This window comes from Populus trichocarpa, chromosome 17 (assembly GCF_000002775.5).
Source record: "Populus trichocarpa isolate Nisqually-1 chromosome 17, P.trichocarpa_v4.1, whole genome shotgun sequence".
NCBI classification, from domain to species: domain Eukaryota; kingdom Viridiplantae; phylum Streptophyta; class Magnoliopsida; order Malpighiales; family Salicaceae; genus Populus; species Populus trichocarpa.
In genome coordinates, this window is record NC_037301.2 from 3688160 (window position 1) to 3702876 (window position 14717).

Here is a 14717-nt window from a genome sequence, read left to right on the forward strand (position 1 = left end):
TAGCTTATATTTTTAAAATAATTTTTTTTATATGGTTTTAATGTGTTAATATTAAAAAAAATTAAAAATAAAAAAATATTATTTTAATACATTCTCAATTGAAAAGCATTCTATATTATATTATCAAAAAATATAAATATCATTTTTCTACTTCTTATATCTTGTCACTTTTTTGTGGGCCATAATTGGAATTTGATAAACCAAACAAAAGATGCCATACATCTCATAAGAATAACAAACAAATCTTTCCAAAAATATATGAACTTTTCTGAATAAAATAAAGGAAAAAGATAATGGAAGAATTGATACAGGTTTGTAAGTTTCTAATGGCGTAAACCTGGAGGACCGTATATAGATGGATGGCCTACTAATGCTTGTGAGATTAGTTGAGGTGCGTGCAATTAGTTCGAACACTCACATTAAACTAAAAAAAAAATTATATATTCAAATAAAATAAAAAGCTTCTGAAGCATTTCGAACCAATTTATCTGATTAAAAGAAATATTTAACCGCTGGATCTCGTAATATAACTTGTAAAAAATTCAACAAATATCTATATATAAATGTTAAAACCAGCTGGTGAAAACCATTGAACCATAAGTTGACCAAAGAACCATTGAGCCAACACTTCTACGGTTCAATCATGGTAATATTAGACATAAATGATCCAATATTGTTGGACTAAAACGATCTCTACAGAGGAATCGCACATTTCCTATTGTGGGCACGGGGGAAGATGTTTCTCGTTTCTCGAGCCGTCTTCTTTCTCCCTCGTAGCTTTGCTGTCTAGCTCCGTATCCCATCTTTCGTGGAGATACGCATGTAACTTTTATATTTACTCTTCAACTTTATATAATTATTAATTTTAAAATTTATAAAATTAATTGAGATATATAAAAAATAATCTAGATACCCATATTTATTAAAATAAAATTATTGGAGGACGAAATAAAACAACTTTTATATCCTTTTTCACTAAGGCAATTCTTACCTTCCTAATGTATTAGTGCTGTGGTTCATTTGGTAAGTTCATTTTTTTTTTTTTTTATTTAAATTTTAAAGCTAATATTTTTTTATAAAAAAACTATTAAGTTTTTTAAATGTATTAGGACAATATGGAGGATGTGCCCTTAAGATTATCAAGAGAACGAAGACTATATGTATATATATATAATTAGAAAACTTTAGTTATATATTCTTAAAACAACAAGAATTTCTTTTTGTTAAACCTTCGAATTTTTAGCCAATCCTCATGAAGATAATTCCATGATACCTTGAAAAGGTTGTCGGAATTTTCAACTTTAATGAGCATCCAAAAATTCCATATTGATATATATACACATTTTAATGAGCAAACAATGCTCTATGTCTAATGAATAGCAACTCGAACCCCTTATAAATCAATGCTACCCTTAAGCCTTGCTCCGCAACCTCAACCTGAACTCTCTCCTTCTTTCAGCTCCTGCACACACAGATAGAAACACAAGCTCAAAGAGACATAAATACATAGGAACCACCCTTCATGGCTTCTTTTCTTCAACCTTCGACTCAACCGAATGAAAGTGGTCCAACAGCATCCATGAAAAGTTCTGAAATCCAAACCGCATTGGAAGTGGAAACCATTAGTAAAAATGCTGTTAATGACTCCGCTAAAAGTACTCCTGGTGTTTTCTTGACTTGGGACGATTTGTGGGTTACAGTCCCTAATCGAAAACATGGAAGCAAGCCAATCCTTCAAGGTCTAACTGGTTATGCTCAACCAGGAGAGCTCCTAGCTATAATGGGTCCTTCAGGTTGCGGCAAGTCTACACTTCTTGATGCCTTAGCTGGTAACAAATCCATGCTCATATTTTTTAAAAAAATTATATTATGTATGTGAGTTCATCGTGATAAATTAGGCTCGTGCACATTCCCGGGCATAAATATGCCCGTTAAAATTCCTTAAACCGATTCGTTTTGCAGGGAGACTAGGTTCCAACGCAAGGCAAGTAGGAGAGATTCTTATCAATGGTCATAAGCAAGCATTGGCTTATGGAACGTCGGTGAGTAGATGATTAAAAGAAGAAATGTAATTAGATATGCATGTTTTCTTGATAATTAGCACTAGATCCTCAGACAGAATCAATCACATGAGGTATATATAGCAATATTTGACTCTTTGTTGATTTTTTATGATTTCAATGTTAACTAGGCCTATGTGACACAAGATGATACTTTGGTTACAACTTTAACGGTTAGAGAGGCTGTGTACTACTCAGCTCAGCTTCAGTTGCCAGACTCAATGTCAAAGCTAGAAAAGATGGAAAGAGCGGAGATGACAATAAGAGAGATGGGATTGCAAGATGCTATGAATACAAGAATAGGAGGGTGGGGAGTTAAAGGCCTTAGTGGTGGTCAAAAGAGGAGAGTCAGTATTTGCATAGAGATCCTAACACATCCAAAACTTCTTTTCCTTGACGAACCGACAAGTGGGCTTGATAGTGCAGCATCATATTACGTCATGAGAGGAATTGCAAGGTTAGATCACAAAGATGGCGTTAGAAGAACTGTCATTGCATCCATTCATCAGCCTAGCAGTGAAGTATTTCAACTTTTTAGCAATCTTTGCCTTTTGTCTTCAGGCCAAACAGTATATTTTGGCCCTGCTTCTGCAGCAAATGAGGTAAGGATAAATTATTTTTTAATAGGTTAATTGCACGGCTGGAGCAGCTAATTATGAGACAACTAATATCTCTTTCTTTGGTTCGATTACATGTAGTTTTTCGCGTTAAATAGTTTCCCTTGCCCGCCGCTCCAAAACCCATCCGATCACTTCCTAAACACCATAAACAAGGACTTTGAGAAGGTAAGTTCACTCAAAAGGCCTTTACTGTCGTAGTATTTCATCGGTAGTTCTAACTTCTTTTATTGAAACTAGGATCTTGAACAAGGCTTAGATGATGCAATCCCCACAGAGGAAGTGATTAACATCCTTGTAAAATCCTACAAGTCCTCCGATTACTGGCAACAAGTTCAAGTAAAGGTAGAAGAAATATGTAAAGAGGTAAGCCAGCACTTGACACATATATGTTTACTAGACATGTCTAAGGCAGGTCGAAAGGAGTACTTAAACTTTGTGGTTTTCAGCATTTTGAAGCATTGGAGAGCAGGAGAGACCATGCTGGATTTCTAACTCAGTCTCTTGTTCTAACAAAAAGATCTTTCGTGAACATGTTTCGTGATCTGGGATACTACTGGTTACGCCTAGCTATCTATGTTGGATTGGGTTATGGTCTTTCCTCCATTTATCATGATCTTGGCTCTAGTTATGGTTCCATTCAGGTAAATGTAAAATATATTGCATAATAGAGTGAGTTAGGCCCTTATCTAACCATGCAATACAACCTAAATCTTCTAATCTGTTTTGTATCAGGCTAGAGGGTCACTTCTTATGTTCGTATCTACGTTCCTAACATTCATGGCCATCGGTGGATTTCCTTCTTTTGTGGAAGAAATGAAGGTCGATCTTCCCACCTCTACTAAATATGTCTTGCGATTAATGTAATGGGTTTTCTTGCATCTACAAATTAATTTACTGACTTCTTTTCTTACGAAATCAGGTATTTGAACGTGAAAGATTAAATGGGCACTATGGTGCCACTTCTTTCGCTATCGGCAACACGTTCTCTGCTATACCATTTTTGGTACTGATCTCACTAATTCCTGGAGCTATAGCTTACTACCCTTCCGGCCTTCACAAAGGATATGAACACTTTCTATACTTTGCTTCCACCTTATTCGCTTGCCTGTTATTGGTTGAGAGTATGATGATGGCTGTGGCAAGTATTGTACCTAATTTCCTAATGGGAATCATAACAGGGGCCGGAATTCAAGGGCTTATGGTTTTAGGTGGTGGGTTCTTTAGGTTGCCAGATGATCTTCCTAAGCCATTTTGGAAGTATCCATTATACTATGTTGCTTTCCATAGATATGCCTACCAAGGTATGTTCAAGAACGAGTTTGAAGGGCTAAAATTCACCAATTATCAAGGTAATGGCCTGATAAAGGGCGAAGAAATCTTGAGGGATTTCTGGCAAATGGAAATGGGTTCCTCTAAATGGGTTGACCTAGCAATCTTGCTAGGGATGGTTGTCTTTTATAGACTTTTGTTCTTGGCCATTATCAAGACTACTGAGACTATTAAGCCTATTATTCCAGGTCTTATGTCGTACGTGAATCCCAAGCAAACCTTTCAGATCATGGAAAATTAAACCCCAAAGCTAAACCATTGCAAGGGGAAAATTATCAATGGAACGAAATATAGTGTCATTGGCCTCTGTAATACAAGGCAGCAATCATGAGGGTATCTGGGCATGTACGTTTGGTATTTGCTGTGCATTATGTTAGTTGATTATGCTCTTAAACTTATTATTCCACCTTGCTCTTAAGCTTTACAGTTTTTATTATCTAAAATACAGTTTAAAAAAGATGATATCGGAAACTTACAAGCTGCTATGTTATCTGAAATAATGGGTGAAATTTGGCTTATTAATAGAGTATCGCTGTCACATAATCACTCTCCCTTACAAGCCTGCAAGGCTGCACGTCCTTGTACCAAGCTAAAATAGAGGTTGAAGTTATATAAATGTATGTTCGGTAATAACATGCTTTTTATTAGCAATAATTACATTGACTCTTTTATAATTTAATTAATCTTTTATTTTACCTTTGTGTTTTGAGAAATTACATTTTACATTTTTTAGCAACTCAAAATTCAAAATATAATACTCTAATTTTATAATTTCATCGACACAAATGCCATAAAATGTATTCTGGCAAGTCAAGCTGCTTCTTTCCAACTGATTTCAGTACATCATAAGCTTCGACAGTCAACTGCATATCACCATATCACCACACCTAGCTTTGCCTATGTAAGTCACACAGGAGCCACTTGAGCTGCTACTTTAAGGAGAATGTCTTCAATTTACGTGAAAGCCTTTCATGCATTAAAGAAGGTCCATTACGTGCACCTCTCCTCACCACCTGAAACTCTTAAAGCAAGCGTAATTCAACAGATTCATCTTTTGGATTGACTTCACAAAAGATTCGGGATCATGGAAGCCATATAAGGGAAAATCTCCCTCTTTTTTAGCCCTCTCGGTAGCCTCAACAGCTTTTGAGGTAGATCGATTATGAACAGAAATGGGGAAACCTTTCTCTGCGATATTAAAGGCCAGATTCTGGGATTGCTGGTACTGGTTGCCTTACGCATTTCTAAGATTATAGTGCCTCCTTTTCCCAGCAAACAGCCAACTTGGCTTGGTGAAACTAAGCCTTTCACTGACAGTGCCCAGATTTACACAAGGTTTAGCCATGGTGTCCTGTGGGAGAGCTGGCGAGATGGCAAACAATAAATTGTGTTTGGTTCGATGAAATTAGGAATTTAGGGTTCGGATTAAGATTTAGAAATTAGGTTAACAGGGTGGTGGCTGGGTTTTTTTCGGTGTTTTTTTAAAGGAAAATATTGTGGTCTTCATATAATAACTAGTTATATTTTATTAGTTATTTTTTTAGATTCATCTTAAAAATAAACAGATATAAAAAATATATATATATATATATATATATATATATATATATAACTTATTACCCATTAAAAGTGATAAAAATATATCTATTTATGATTTCTCTTTTCTTATTGTATATATTTTTTTTTCTTTAAAATAGGTTCATTGAGTAATTAATAGGATGTCACTAGTTATTTCCTTAACAACATAAATTTATTTTTTAATTAAATGGTAAAATTATAATATTTAATATAAATTTCTTTAATCATCAAAATTTGAATGGAACATAATAATAATTTTATAAATATCTTTTACTTTTTTAATGACTTTATTTTGGTGTAGATGTAATGTGTTATGCAACTTATAAATTATAAATTATAAATTATAGAATGTAAAATATAATTTTTTAAAATATGAAAATAAAATGAACAAATAATTAGAAGGTTTGATATAATTTTTTAATATCATTATATTACTATTATTTTCAAAAACAAACAAGGTCATTTGATTGCTAATTAGAAATGAACAAGAACAATTGAGTACTCGAAAAAATCTGAACAAAATTAATACTTTTGAACGTGAAGTGACATGTCTAAGCATAGATTAATAATACGAAATCTCGTACAAAATTAAAGAACAGTCTTTAACATCATCTCTGATGTACCGAAGGCGACCTGGAGAAAGATTAAGGCCCCAGGATTTAATTTGTTGTGTCAAAATTTGCTATCTTAAAGCATGAATGTCCAATATTGATGCCGAACTCGGACAGTGTACTGATGTAGCTAGCAAGCATGAATGTCCAATATTGATGCCGAACTCGGACAGTGTCTAGCAAGCATGAATGTCCAATATTGATGCCGAACTCGGACAGTGTCTAGCAAGCATGAATGTCCAATATTGATGCCGAACTCGGACAGTGTACTGATGTAGCTAGCAAGCATGAATACCATGCACGATACAGACAGTGTACTGATGTAGCTAGCCAGCATGAATACCACGATACATGCAAGTTTCACATTGTTTGGTGGCTAAGAAAATCAATGAGAAGTTTGACAAAACCAGTACTTGTGTTTGCCTACGCTTCTAATTTTTCTATTAGTGATGGAGTCTATCACTAAAATACAAAATAAAAAAGTAGTAAAATTATGATTTTTATAGTTTTGTTCTTGCGTTTTATACTGTGAAGGATAGTAACTCACAGCAGACACAAAAGCAAAAGCTTAAACAAACACATGGACGTATATTTAATTTGGATGTATTATTGTTATCCAAATAAAAAATCAATAATTTTTTATTGGGCCCGTATCAACTTTATTTTCATATAATTTGTGTACCAAATTTGTTCCCCATTACTTTTGAGCTCTGAATTATTGGATTTGTTGTTTGTTGCATAGTAACAAAGGCTTAACACTGCCAAAATTCTTAAAACTACTGACAGAATTTTCCGTTTATATTTATATTTTTATTCTATTAGTAATACATTTATTGATCAGCTCACGGATGAAAATGTTATATCAGTGAAACTCTCGTAAGTAATTTTTGGTTTGTTGATGAGTTCATCGATAATAAAATTACCGATGAATTTACTGACGGGAAAACTACGTTAAAAAAAAATTATCCACCTCAATTCATTGGTATTTCCCTCGGGCATTTTGCCATATAACCAATAGAAGTACCATAAGCAAATCTACCGAAAATAAAACAATGGCATTTGCAATAATTCTTTTTCAACTCACTAGAATATATATACCGACGTCGGATTTAATCCATTGGTAATACATTATTTAAAAATATTTAAAAAAATATATTTAACAGAAGTAGAAAATAATTAAATTAATATAAATCAACACTCCATAACACTCAAGAACTGAGTTGCTTGGGAAAAGGAAGAAGAAAATCAACTCAAATAAATAACACAAAAAAATAAACAACAGCAATAAATAAATAAATCAACTAAAAACAATTTTTACCTAACCTAGAAAACCTATTTCAGAACCCATAATTCAGCAACAAATAAAATAATTTAATTAAAATTAAACAACAAAATTGAAAAATAAATCCAACTAAAACCCAACAAAATTGATCTCATATGAAAAACAAAATCCTACAACAACATTCATACAATTATTAAGAACAAGAAAATATATATATATATATATATATATATATATATATAATGCAAAAAAACACAAAAAAAAGAGAAGAAAAAAAAAATCTTACCTTAATGTAATTACGAGTGAAGCTAAGAAGAGAAAAGAAAAAATAAATTCATAAAGTATGTTAATTAAAAAAAACTGAGAACAGAAAAGAAGAAGTGATGAGAAGACATACCTACATGTGGAGAAGAAAATAAAAGAAGAGAAGTAGTTGAGGAGAGAAGAGAAAGAAAGAAAGGGACGTTGGTGTTTTTTACATAAGGGGAAGGAAGGAAGAAGAAGAAGAGGCGCGTCTATTATGAAATAAGGGATTCTAGTCTTTTTATTGGGGCATTTTACTGACTGTTTTACCAGTAGATAATTAAATATTAATATTTTTAATCATTCTGTTGGTGATTCCATCTGTAATATTTAATTTCAATTTTTAATTTAATTGAAAATTTTCAGAAACCCGCCAAATATCACCATCGACTTTTCAATCTGTCGGTAATTCCATCTATAATATTTAATTTAAATTTTCAATTTAATCAAAAATTTTCGGAAACCCCCCCTCCCAATATCACCGATGACTTTTCAATTCGTCAGTAATTCCGTCTGTAAAGAATAATAATTAACAATGCAATTGAGAAGTAAATAGTTTCAGAGCTCTCTTGAAAATACTGATAGAATTAATCCGTTGATGATACCCTTTGTAATTAACATAATAAACAGTGTTATGGAGAAGTGAATAGTTTACCAACGAGTTTATAGATGGAATTACCAGTAATACTAATATCATCGGTAATTCTATCGGTATAAATGACATGTCATCGTACTTTTTAGCTTTGTTTTAATTATTTTTCCCACTGTAATTCTCTCGGTATATACTGAGGGAATATTTCTATCATTGTTTACTGATGGATATAGTGAGTGAATATTCCATTGGTAAAATTTATTAGAATTTACCGACATAAACATTCTGTCAGTATTTCTGTTTGTATTTGTCACTTTTCTATAGTGTAATTTGATGTCTCAACTACATAGTGGGCAACAAAATAGTAAGTATGTATGCATGTAAAAATCACTCTTTCATAAGATGATACAATTTGGTAGGACTTAATTAATATTCTGTGAGTATTTCTGTATGTGTTTATTAATTTTCTAGTAGTATAATTTGATGTCTCAACTACATAGGTGGGCAGCAAAACATTACATAGGTGGGCAGCAAAACATTAAGTACATATGCATGTAAGAATCCCTCTTTCATGAGACGATACAATTTGGTAGGAGCTAATTATAACTTATTCCTAGTTTGATAATGAAACTAATTATTTAATTAATATTTTTTCTTCCATAAATTATATTAAACCTCCCTCAATGATTCTCCAAGTATCCCATGGACTACATTGCCTTCCATAAACATCTCGAAACATAAAATTAATTTAAAATCAAAAAATTTTCTGAACTCACATATGTTTTTTTCAAAAAAAAAAATCTAATATAAAATCTTTTTATCATATAAAACTATTTAACACAGAAATCAACTATTTTAATAGCCAAAATCATAATCCAGCAAGCCCCTCTCTCCTCCACCAAAAATAAACTAAAAAAAGTAAAATAAAATTTGATACTAAAATTAAATTTTTTAAAATTAAAGAGACCAGTTACGTTATAGCTAAAAATTATGGGAAATTAAAATAAACTTTTCAAATAAATCTCAAGGTCATCACCTATTTTATCTACTTTTTTCACTTTAATCTTGTCTTTCAATTCAGCCCTCCCTCCCAAAAAAAAATATGCAATTGAATGCTAATTTGGGTTAAAAAAACTCTAGTGCAAAATAAAAATTCAAAAATCAAATTAATAATTCAAAAAAAAATCATTATTAAAATCTACAGTAACAATGAGTATGAGTGAACAGTAAAAACACTACCGCTTTTAAGTTTTTACTATAATGTGAATTGATTATTGCTTTGATATAACACTACATGCATATGCATTTAACGAGTGACCCTAAATTTTGGTTTTCCTTCGAAGAAATTATCAGGCTTGTAATGAATGCTAAATTATATGCATATAACCTAATATGTGGAGTGAGATTCCAAGAAAGTTTTCAATGCTACTTAATAATGTCTCGTTTGTGCCTATAATGGCAATCTGTGATGAAAGCGTCCTAGCATCTCTCCTTTCGTTCAGCATGTTTCAGCTGGACAGTGGAGGAAGCTTAAAAATAATTAAGCTGCGTAAAACATATTGCTACATAACAGTCTTCGGATTAGCACGACGGCATAAATTCACTTAATCAGTTAAAAACAACCATTCCAGATGTCAACAAGCATGAGAACCAATTGCTTCACCAAAATTAAGATTCTGAATGATGCACAATGCCAGCGTATAATGCAGGATTTCTAATGAACAATCTTCTAATTAAGATTTTCTCCTGTAAGGGACATAGTGTCGAGTTTATCAGGATTTCCTGGAATCACAAGGTTCACTTTCTGATGCCTGCCCCACCGAAACCACATTGACCCAAAAGGAAAAGCTCCATTGCAGATCTGTCTACTTCCACACAAGATCAGATGCCAGTGAAAAATGTTAAAAGAAGAGACATGATCAAATGCCAGTGAAAAATGTCAAGAAGAAGAGAGGTTGCATCAACTCTATGGTAGGATTTCAGGCAGAGAGAGAAGCAACCTTCAATTTTTCAAGTTCACCGTAAGGATGATAGTGCTAGTTCAACATTTCTTGAGATCCGATCATGTATTGGCTCCTGCAGGGAAGATGCAAAATTCTGTCAATTTCATCACAAGCATGAAAGACAAACAAGTTACATTGCTTGGTGGCATAAATATGTCTGTTGAAAAGGAGTTTTACCTCTGTCAATGGCAACTCAAATTTTGATTTTGTTATTGTCTCATACAAGAAAATATACCTATCACCAAAGGGAAGGGTCAGCCAACTAACATGAAACATGATGGCAAAAGAAGTTGTATGAAAATTGTAGGGAGTGAGTTTCGCAAGTATTGTCAGATATTCCAAATAAAATAAAACTTAGAAACCAACTTTGTCAAGACAACCTTGAAATAGAAATTCCACAGCAAGACAGAATAAACAAATTACATATGCTTGGTGTGTACGGACTCTAATTCTTGTATTATAGCAATGTAATATATTATGCAGTCTCTGCTTTCTGAAAAAGCATGCAATAAATGAAAAATCAAGGATGGCAAGAAGATGTTTAGCCAGAATATTCAGACTTCAATTCTGGTTTCTCATTTTGCACACAGCTTGGCACTGACATAATTTATAAAAGGGAATATAATTTCAAGCCAAATCATATACTTTTATTATATATTCAGACCAGACCGAGCAGCAAAGCACTTTGCAATCCATTCATAAAGAATTGAAATATATAGGGAATTAGCACCCTGCAGTCAGAAGGCAGCTTGACAAATGATCAGAACTAAATATACCCACACAGCTGAAACAACTACACAGTGCAATATAAGTGGTTACTTCAAATATGAACTAGTTACAATGACTAACAAGCAATTATAACCAGTCAGATATAAGGTGTGACCAGCAAAAAAGCTTCTTTCCTTAGATTAATCACTACAGTGATCACAAAGAATGAAGAAATCCTGATAAACTGGACATTATGTTCCAGGAAACAACTACCCAGTACAATATAAGTGGTTACTTCAACTAAACAGTAAAATATAAGTCAATTTTTATCCTGGAAATGAAGAAATCCATTCATAAAGAATGCAATAAGTCAATTTTCATCCTGGGAATGAAGAAATGAACTGGAATGGGGAAATTCCAGTCAGTATCAACCCATTGCACTCAATAAATCTTACTGTGACAAATGCTTTGACCTAAATGGGAGTGTAATCCCCTCTCGCCATTAAATGGAAGAGAACAGGGGAGTTTCAGATTAGATTGGTAGTCAGAAAACAATCCTAGTTAAGGTGGTTAGAACATGCATTTTTCATCAACTCACAATATATGACATTTGGAAGAAGAATTTTTGGAAATAGACCATTGGATTTCTGAGGTTTTCGGAACCCCCTTTAGCAGTAACTATCTTGCTCTTTAAATTCCCTGTGCATAGTGACCTGAATAAAGGTCCAATAACATAAAATACTTACCGCCAAGCTAGCTCACAAACAAGATCTTCAGGAGCATCAGGGAGGACCTAAATATTGCATTGACAAAAGACATTTAGCATTTGAGAACAGGTGCAATTGATGCAAATGTAATTGCACTTTTTAAGTTGACTTGCCTTGTCTTCGTAAGGATTGCAGTGATCCTTGAACCATAACCTCAAGAACTCCTAAGAAACATCAAATCTTTATAAAGTCAGGTATAATCATGCTTCCAGAAAGTAAAGAAAAAAAGTCCATAACAATGCTCCAAACACAGTTGAGAAGATAAATGGTGCATACCTAGACATTTATTCACAAATGGACACAAATATGTGGAGATAGAACAAGCAAACATTTAAAACCCAATAACACACCTTATCCACATTTTCAGGTTCGAGGCCTTTCTGAATCCGCTCCTCATAAGAATGGGCAATCCAATATCTGCTTGAGTCAGGTGTATGAACCTAAAATTTCAAGACGAGACAGCACAACAATTTTTTAGGTGCAGGGTGCATGACTTACTGCATGTGCGTGAGCTATCACAAAGAATGTGGGAGAGCCATGAATATTATAGTGCACATAGTTCCATACCTCATCAATCAATAGAACTGAGCCATCAGAGCCCTTTCCAAATTCATATTTTGTGTCTACTAATATCAAGCCATGCTCTAAAGCCACACGCTGCAATTCCAAAGAAATCATTGAGCTAGTTAAATGGCAATTATAAAGCCCATCAGGTAATAGTCAGCATGAGCAAAATAAGAATAAATGCCTTCTTGCAAATAGAATTTCAGAGGAAACACTGAAAGTCATATTTGAATTCAGAATCAGTTAAAGTTACATAACAGCTAAAACTGATCAGCTAGCCTCACATACTTGAAGTTTGTCTTATCAATACGATAGTTAACATGCCCCTATGGTAAAGTCATTCAGTAGTCATAGAGAGTGACCCATGGGATCAACAGAATTCCTGATATTGCAAATAAAAATAAACACTGTATCCAGTAAATAGTATTAGTAAAGATACTAAATGGAGCTACTAGAAAGGTTTTGTATGGATCATCACTGTTCCATAAAACATTTCTGATTGTTGATTCATGAAGCCTCAAGACAGTCTGAGCCATTAGGCTTCACTAAACAAAACCACACAAGGAAAAAAAATAAGAAGTTAAAAAACAAACTCACCTGCCCATATTCAAACAGGCTCAACGCTTTACTACTGGCTTCACAATAATCAGCTTCAGTCATCAGTCCACTTTTAACAATCTGCAAGTAAAGGCAAGTGAACGAGATGGACCAATAAGCAAAGAAGCTGAAATAAGGCCAAAACAATAAAATCCCATAAATCAGCTACGTGACAGAAACTCGGATGGCAATGAGTTATTGTGACAAGAACTTTCCTTGATGAAAATTCCACAGCTAGTAAGAGAATTTAGTAACAAAAGTTTAGTGTCACTAGCATTATTCTTTCCGAAGTCCAAATTGGCATACAAGATCGAACCTCCTCAGGGGTTATAGGAACATCATGATCATCAGCTTTGGTAGTTGGAGTGAGTATATTTGAAGGTAGCTTTTGGCTTTTTACCAAGCCTGTAAAATAGTAATGGATCAGTTACAACATTTGATAGTTATTGCATATGTATAAATATATAAAGAGGAGCCAACTGATGAAATGGAAAGTTCACCGTCTGGGAGGGCATTGCCGCAGTAATTCCGGACACCATTTTTATAAACCGTCCATAGTGACGTATCAGTACTTCCAGTCACATAACCTCTAACTACAAATTCGCAACATAATTAAAATCAATTAAATTGTTAATCATCATATTCAACCTCAAACACCCAAAAACTCATACTTACCAACAAATTCAACAGGAAAAACAGAACATTTCTTCGCAATTGTGACATTTTTATCGGGAGATGATACAATAGCATTCTGGGTTATATGCCGAGTTCTATCAAACCACCATAGACTGGTCTCATTTAAAACCTGAAAGTAAGGTACTAAGAATTTTAAAAAGTTTCCAACAAAATTTACATATTTACTATATTCGAGTTTAATCAAACACGGGCTCTAGTGAACAGACCTGTCCTTTGAAGGGAATAGAAGCGAGAATTTTATCAAATGCGCTCTGCCTATCTGTTGTGACCAAAACAAGATAATCCCCGCCATCATATATATCTCTCACCTACAACAGAAACCAAACTGCTTAATCATCTTTGTCAATCTTAACATTATTGGTATTATTGTAATAGAAAGTAAAGGGAAAAAAGAGAATCAAATTACGATTACCTTGCCCCTAACTTTGGATTTGAGAGCAGGGACAGTCTTAAGAAGATTGGTCTCCCAGAGACAATTAGACAAAGAGCCCTTGATGGCACCAAGGACCTCTTCTTTGCGGGTGCTGCTGATTAGAGAATCAAGGGACAATTCTTGTTGATTTTGTTGTGACATGGAAATTCTTGAGTGTTTCTTTGATTTTGGTAGATGAAACAAGGGACTGGAAACTGGTGAGGATTTAGTGGGGTTGCGGAGGAGGGTTTTGGGTGGGTTTAAGGTGGTTCTCATACACTGAGCCATTGTTAGCGTTTATCCGACGACGGATCCGAATGTTTTTCCTCCCAGAGTCCTCTTATATAGGGATAAGCAATCAGCTTGTCGGTTTCGCATCAAACAAGCACGTGGATGTGCTTTTATTTTACGAATTAGGGTTCTATTAAATTCGATTTTCGGGTTACACCCATTTAAATTTTATAAAAACCAAACCTAATCTTAAAAACTTAAATTAATCCGATTGGTGTATTTTTTTTTATCGCATTTAATTAAAAACCTAAAATAAATTGATATTCGTTTCAATTCCATTATTTAAACTAATTTCGCTACCTAT

At 33.6% G+C, this 14717-nt stretch overlaps 2 protein-coding genes across 3 annotated transcripts; one reads left to right on the forward strand and one right to left on the reverse strand.

Annotated features, from left to right (window-relative positions):
• Positions 1-1434: 1434 nt before the first annotated feature.
• Positions 1435-4427, forward strand: LOC18107060 (ABC transporter G family member 1). Its single transcript, XM_052448315.1, has 8 exons — positions 1435-1829; positions 1963-2042; positions 2192-2662; positions 2759-2845; positions 2918-3043; positions 3127-3321; positions 3413-3499; positions 3600-4427. The coding sequence occupies exons 1-8, from the start codon at positions 1523-1525 to the stop codon at positions 4248-4250; spliced, it is 2004 nt and encodes a 667-aa protein (XP_052304275.1). The 5' UTR covers positions 1435-1522; the 3' UTR covers positions 4251-4427.
• A 5507-nt stretch (positions 4428-9934) lies between these two features.
• Positions 9935-14497, reverse strand: LOC18107061 (phosphoribosylaminoimidazole-succinocarboxamide synthase, chloroplastic). 2 transcript variants are annotated; one of them, XM_024588376.2, is made up of 13 exons: positions 14123-14497; positions 13917-14018; positions 13690-13819; positions 13515-13607; positions 13331-13419; positions 13015-13095; positions 12421-12510; positions 12204-12293; positions 11967-12017; positions 11833-11879; positions 10556-10613; positions 10376-10451; positions 9935-10240 (listed from the first exon to the last, which is right to left on the reverse strand). In XM_024588376.2, the coding sequence occupies exons 1-12, from the start codon at positions 14408-14410 to the stop codon at positions 10392-10394; spliced, it is 1179 nt and encodes a 392-aa protein (XP_024444144.1). In that variant the 5' UTR covers positions 14411-14497; the 3' UTR covers positions 9935-10240; positions 10376-10391. The 2 variants fall into 2 exon arrangements, with proteins under 2 accessions (XP_024444144.1, XP_052304746.1); XM_052448786.1 differs by having other exon boundaries at positions 9935-10451; positions 14123-14473.
• Between the last annotated feature and the right edge of the window lie 220 nt (positions 14498-14717).

What these genes read in the sequence shown, in the direction of transcription:
- LOC18107060 (XM_052448315.1), top strand. Translation starts at nt 1,523, where the DNA reads ATGGCTTCTTTTCTTCAACCTTCGACTCAACCGAATGAAAGTGGTCCA. An exon ending in CATTGGCTTATGGAACGTCG is followed by an intron (nt 2,043 to 2,191) that starts GTGAGTAGATGA and finishes AATGTTAACTAG; the next exon opens with GCCTATGTGACACAAGATGA. An exon ending in CTGCTTCTGCAGCAAATGAG is followed by an intron (nt 2,663 to 2,758) that starts GTAAGGATAAAT and finishes GATTACATGTAG; the next exon opens with TTTTTCGCGTTAAATAGTTT.
- LOC18107061 (XM_024588376.2), bottom strand. Translation starts at nt 14,410, where the DNA reads ATGGCTCAGTGTATGAGAACCACCTTAAACCCACCCAAAACCCTCCTC. An exon ending in TTCCTATAACCCCTGAGGAG is followed by an intron (nt 13,096 to 13,330) that starts GTTCGATCTTGT and finishes CTTTACTTGCAG; the next exon opens with ATTGTTAAAAGTGGACTGAT. An exon ending in TTGAGTTGCCATTGACAGAG is followed by an intron (nt 10,452 to 10,555) that starts GTAAAACTCCTT and finishes TCTTCCCTGCAG; the next exon opens with GAGCCAATACATGATCGGAT.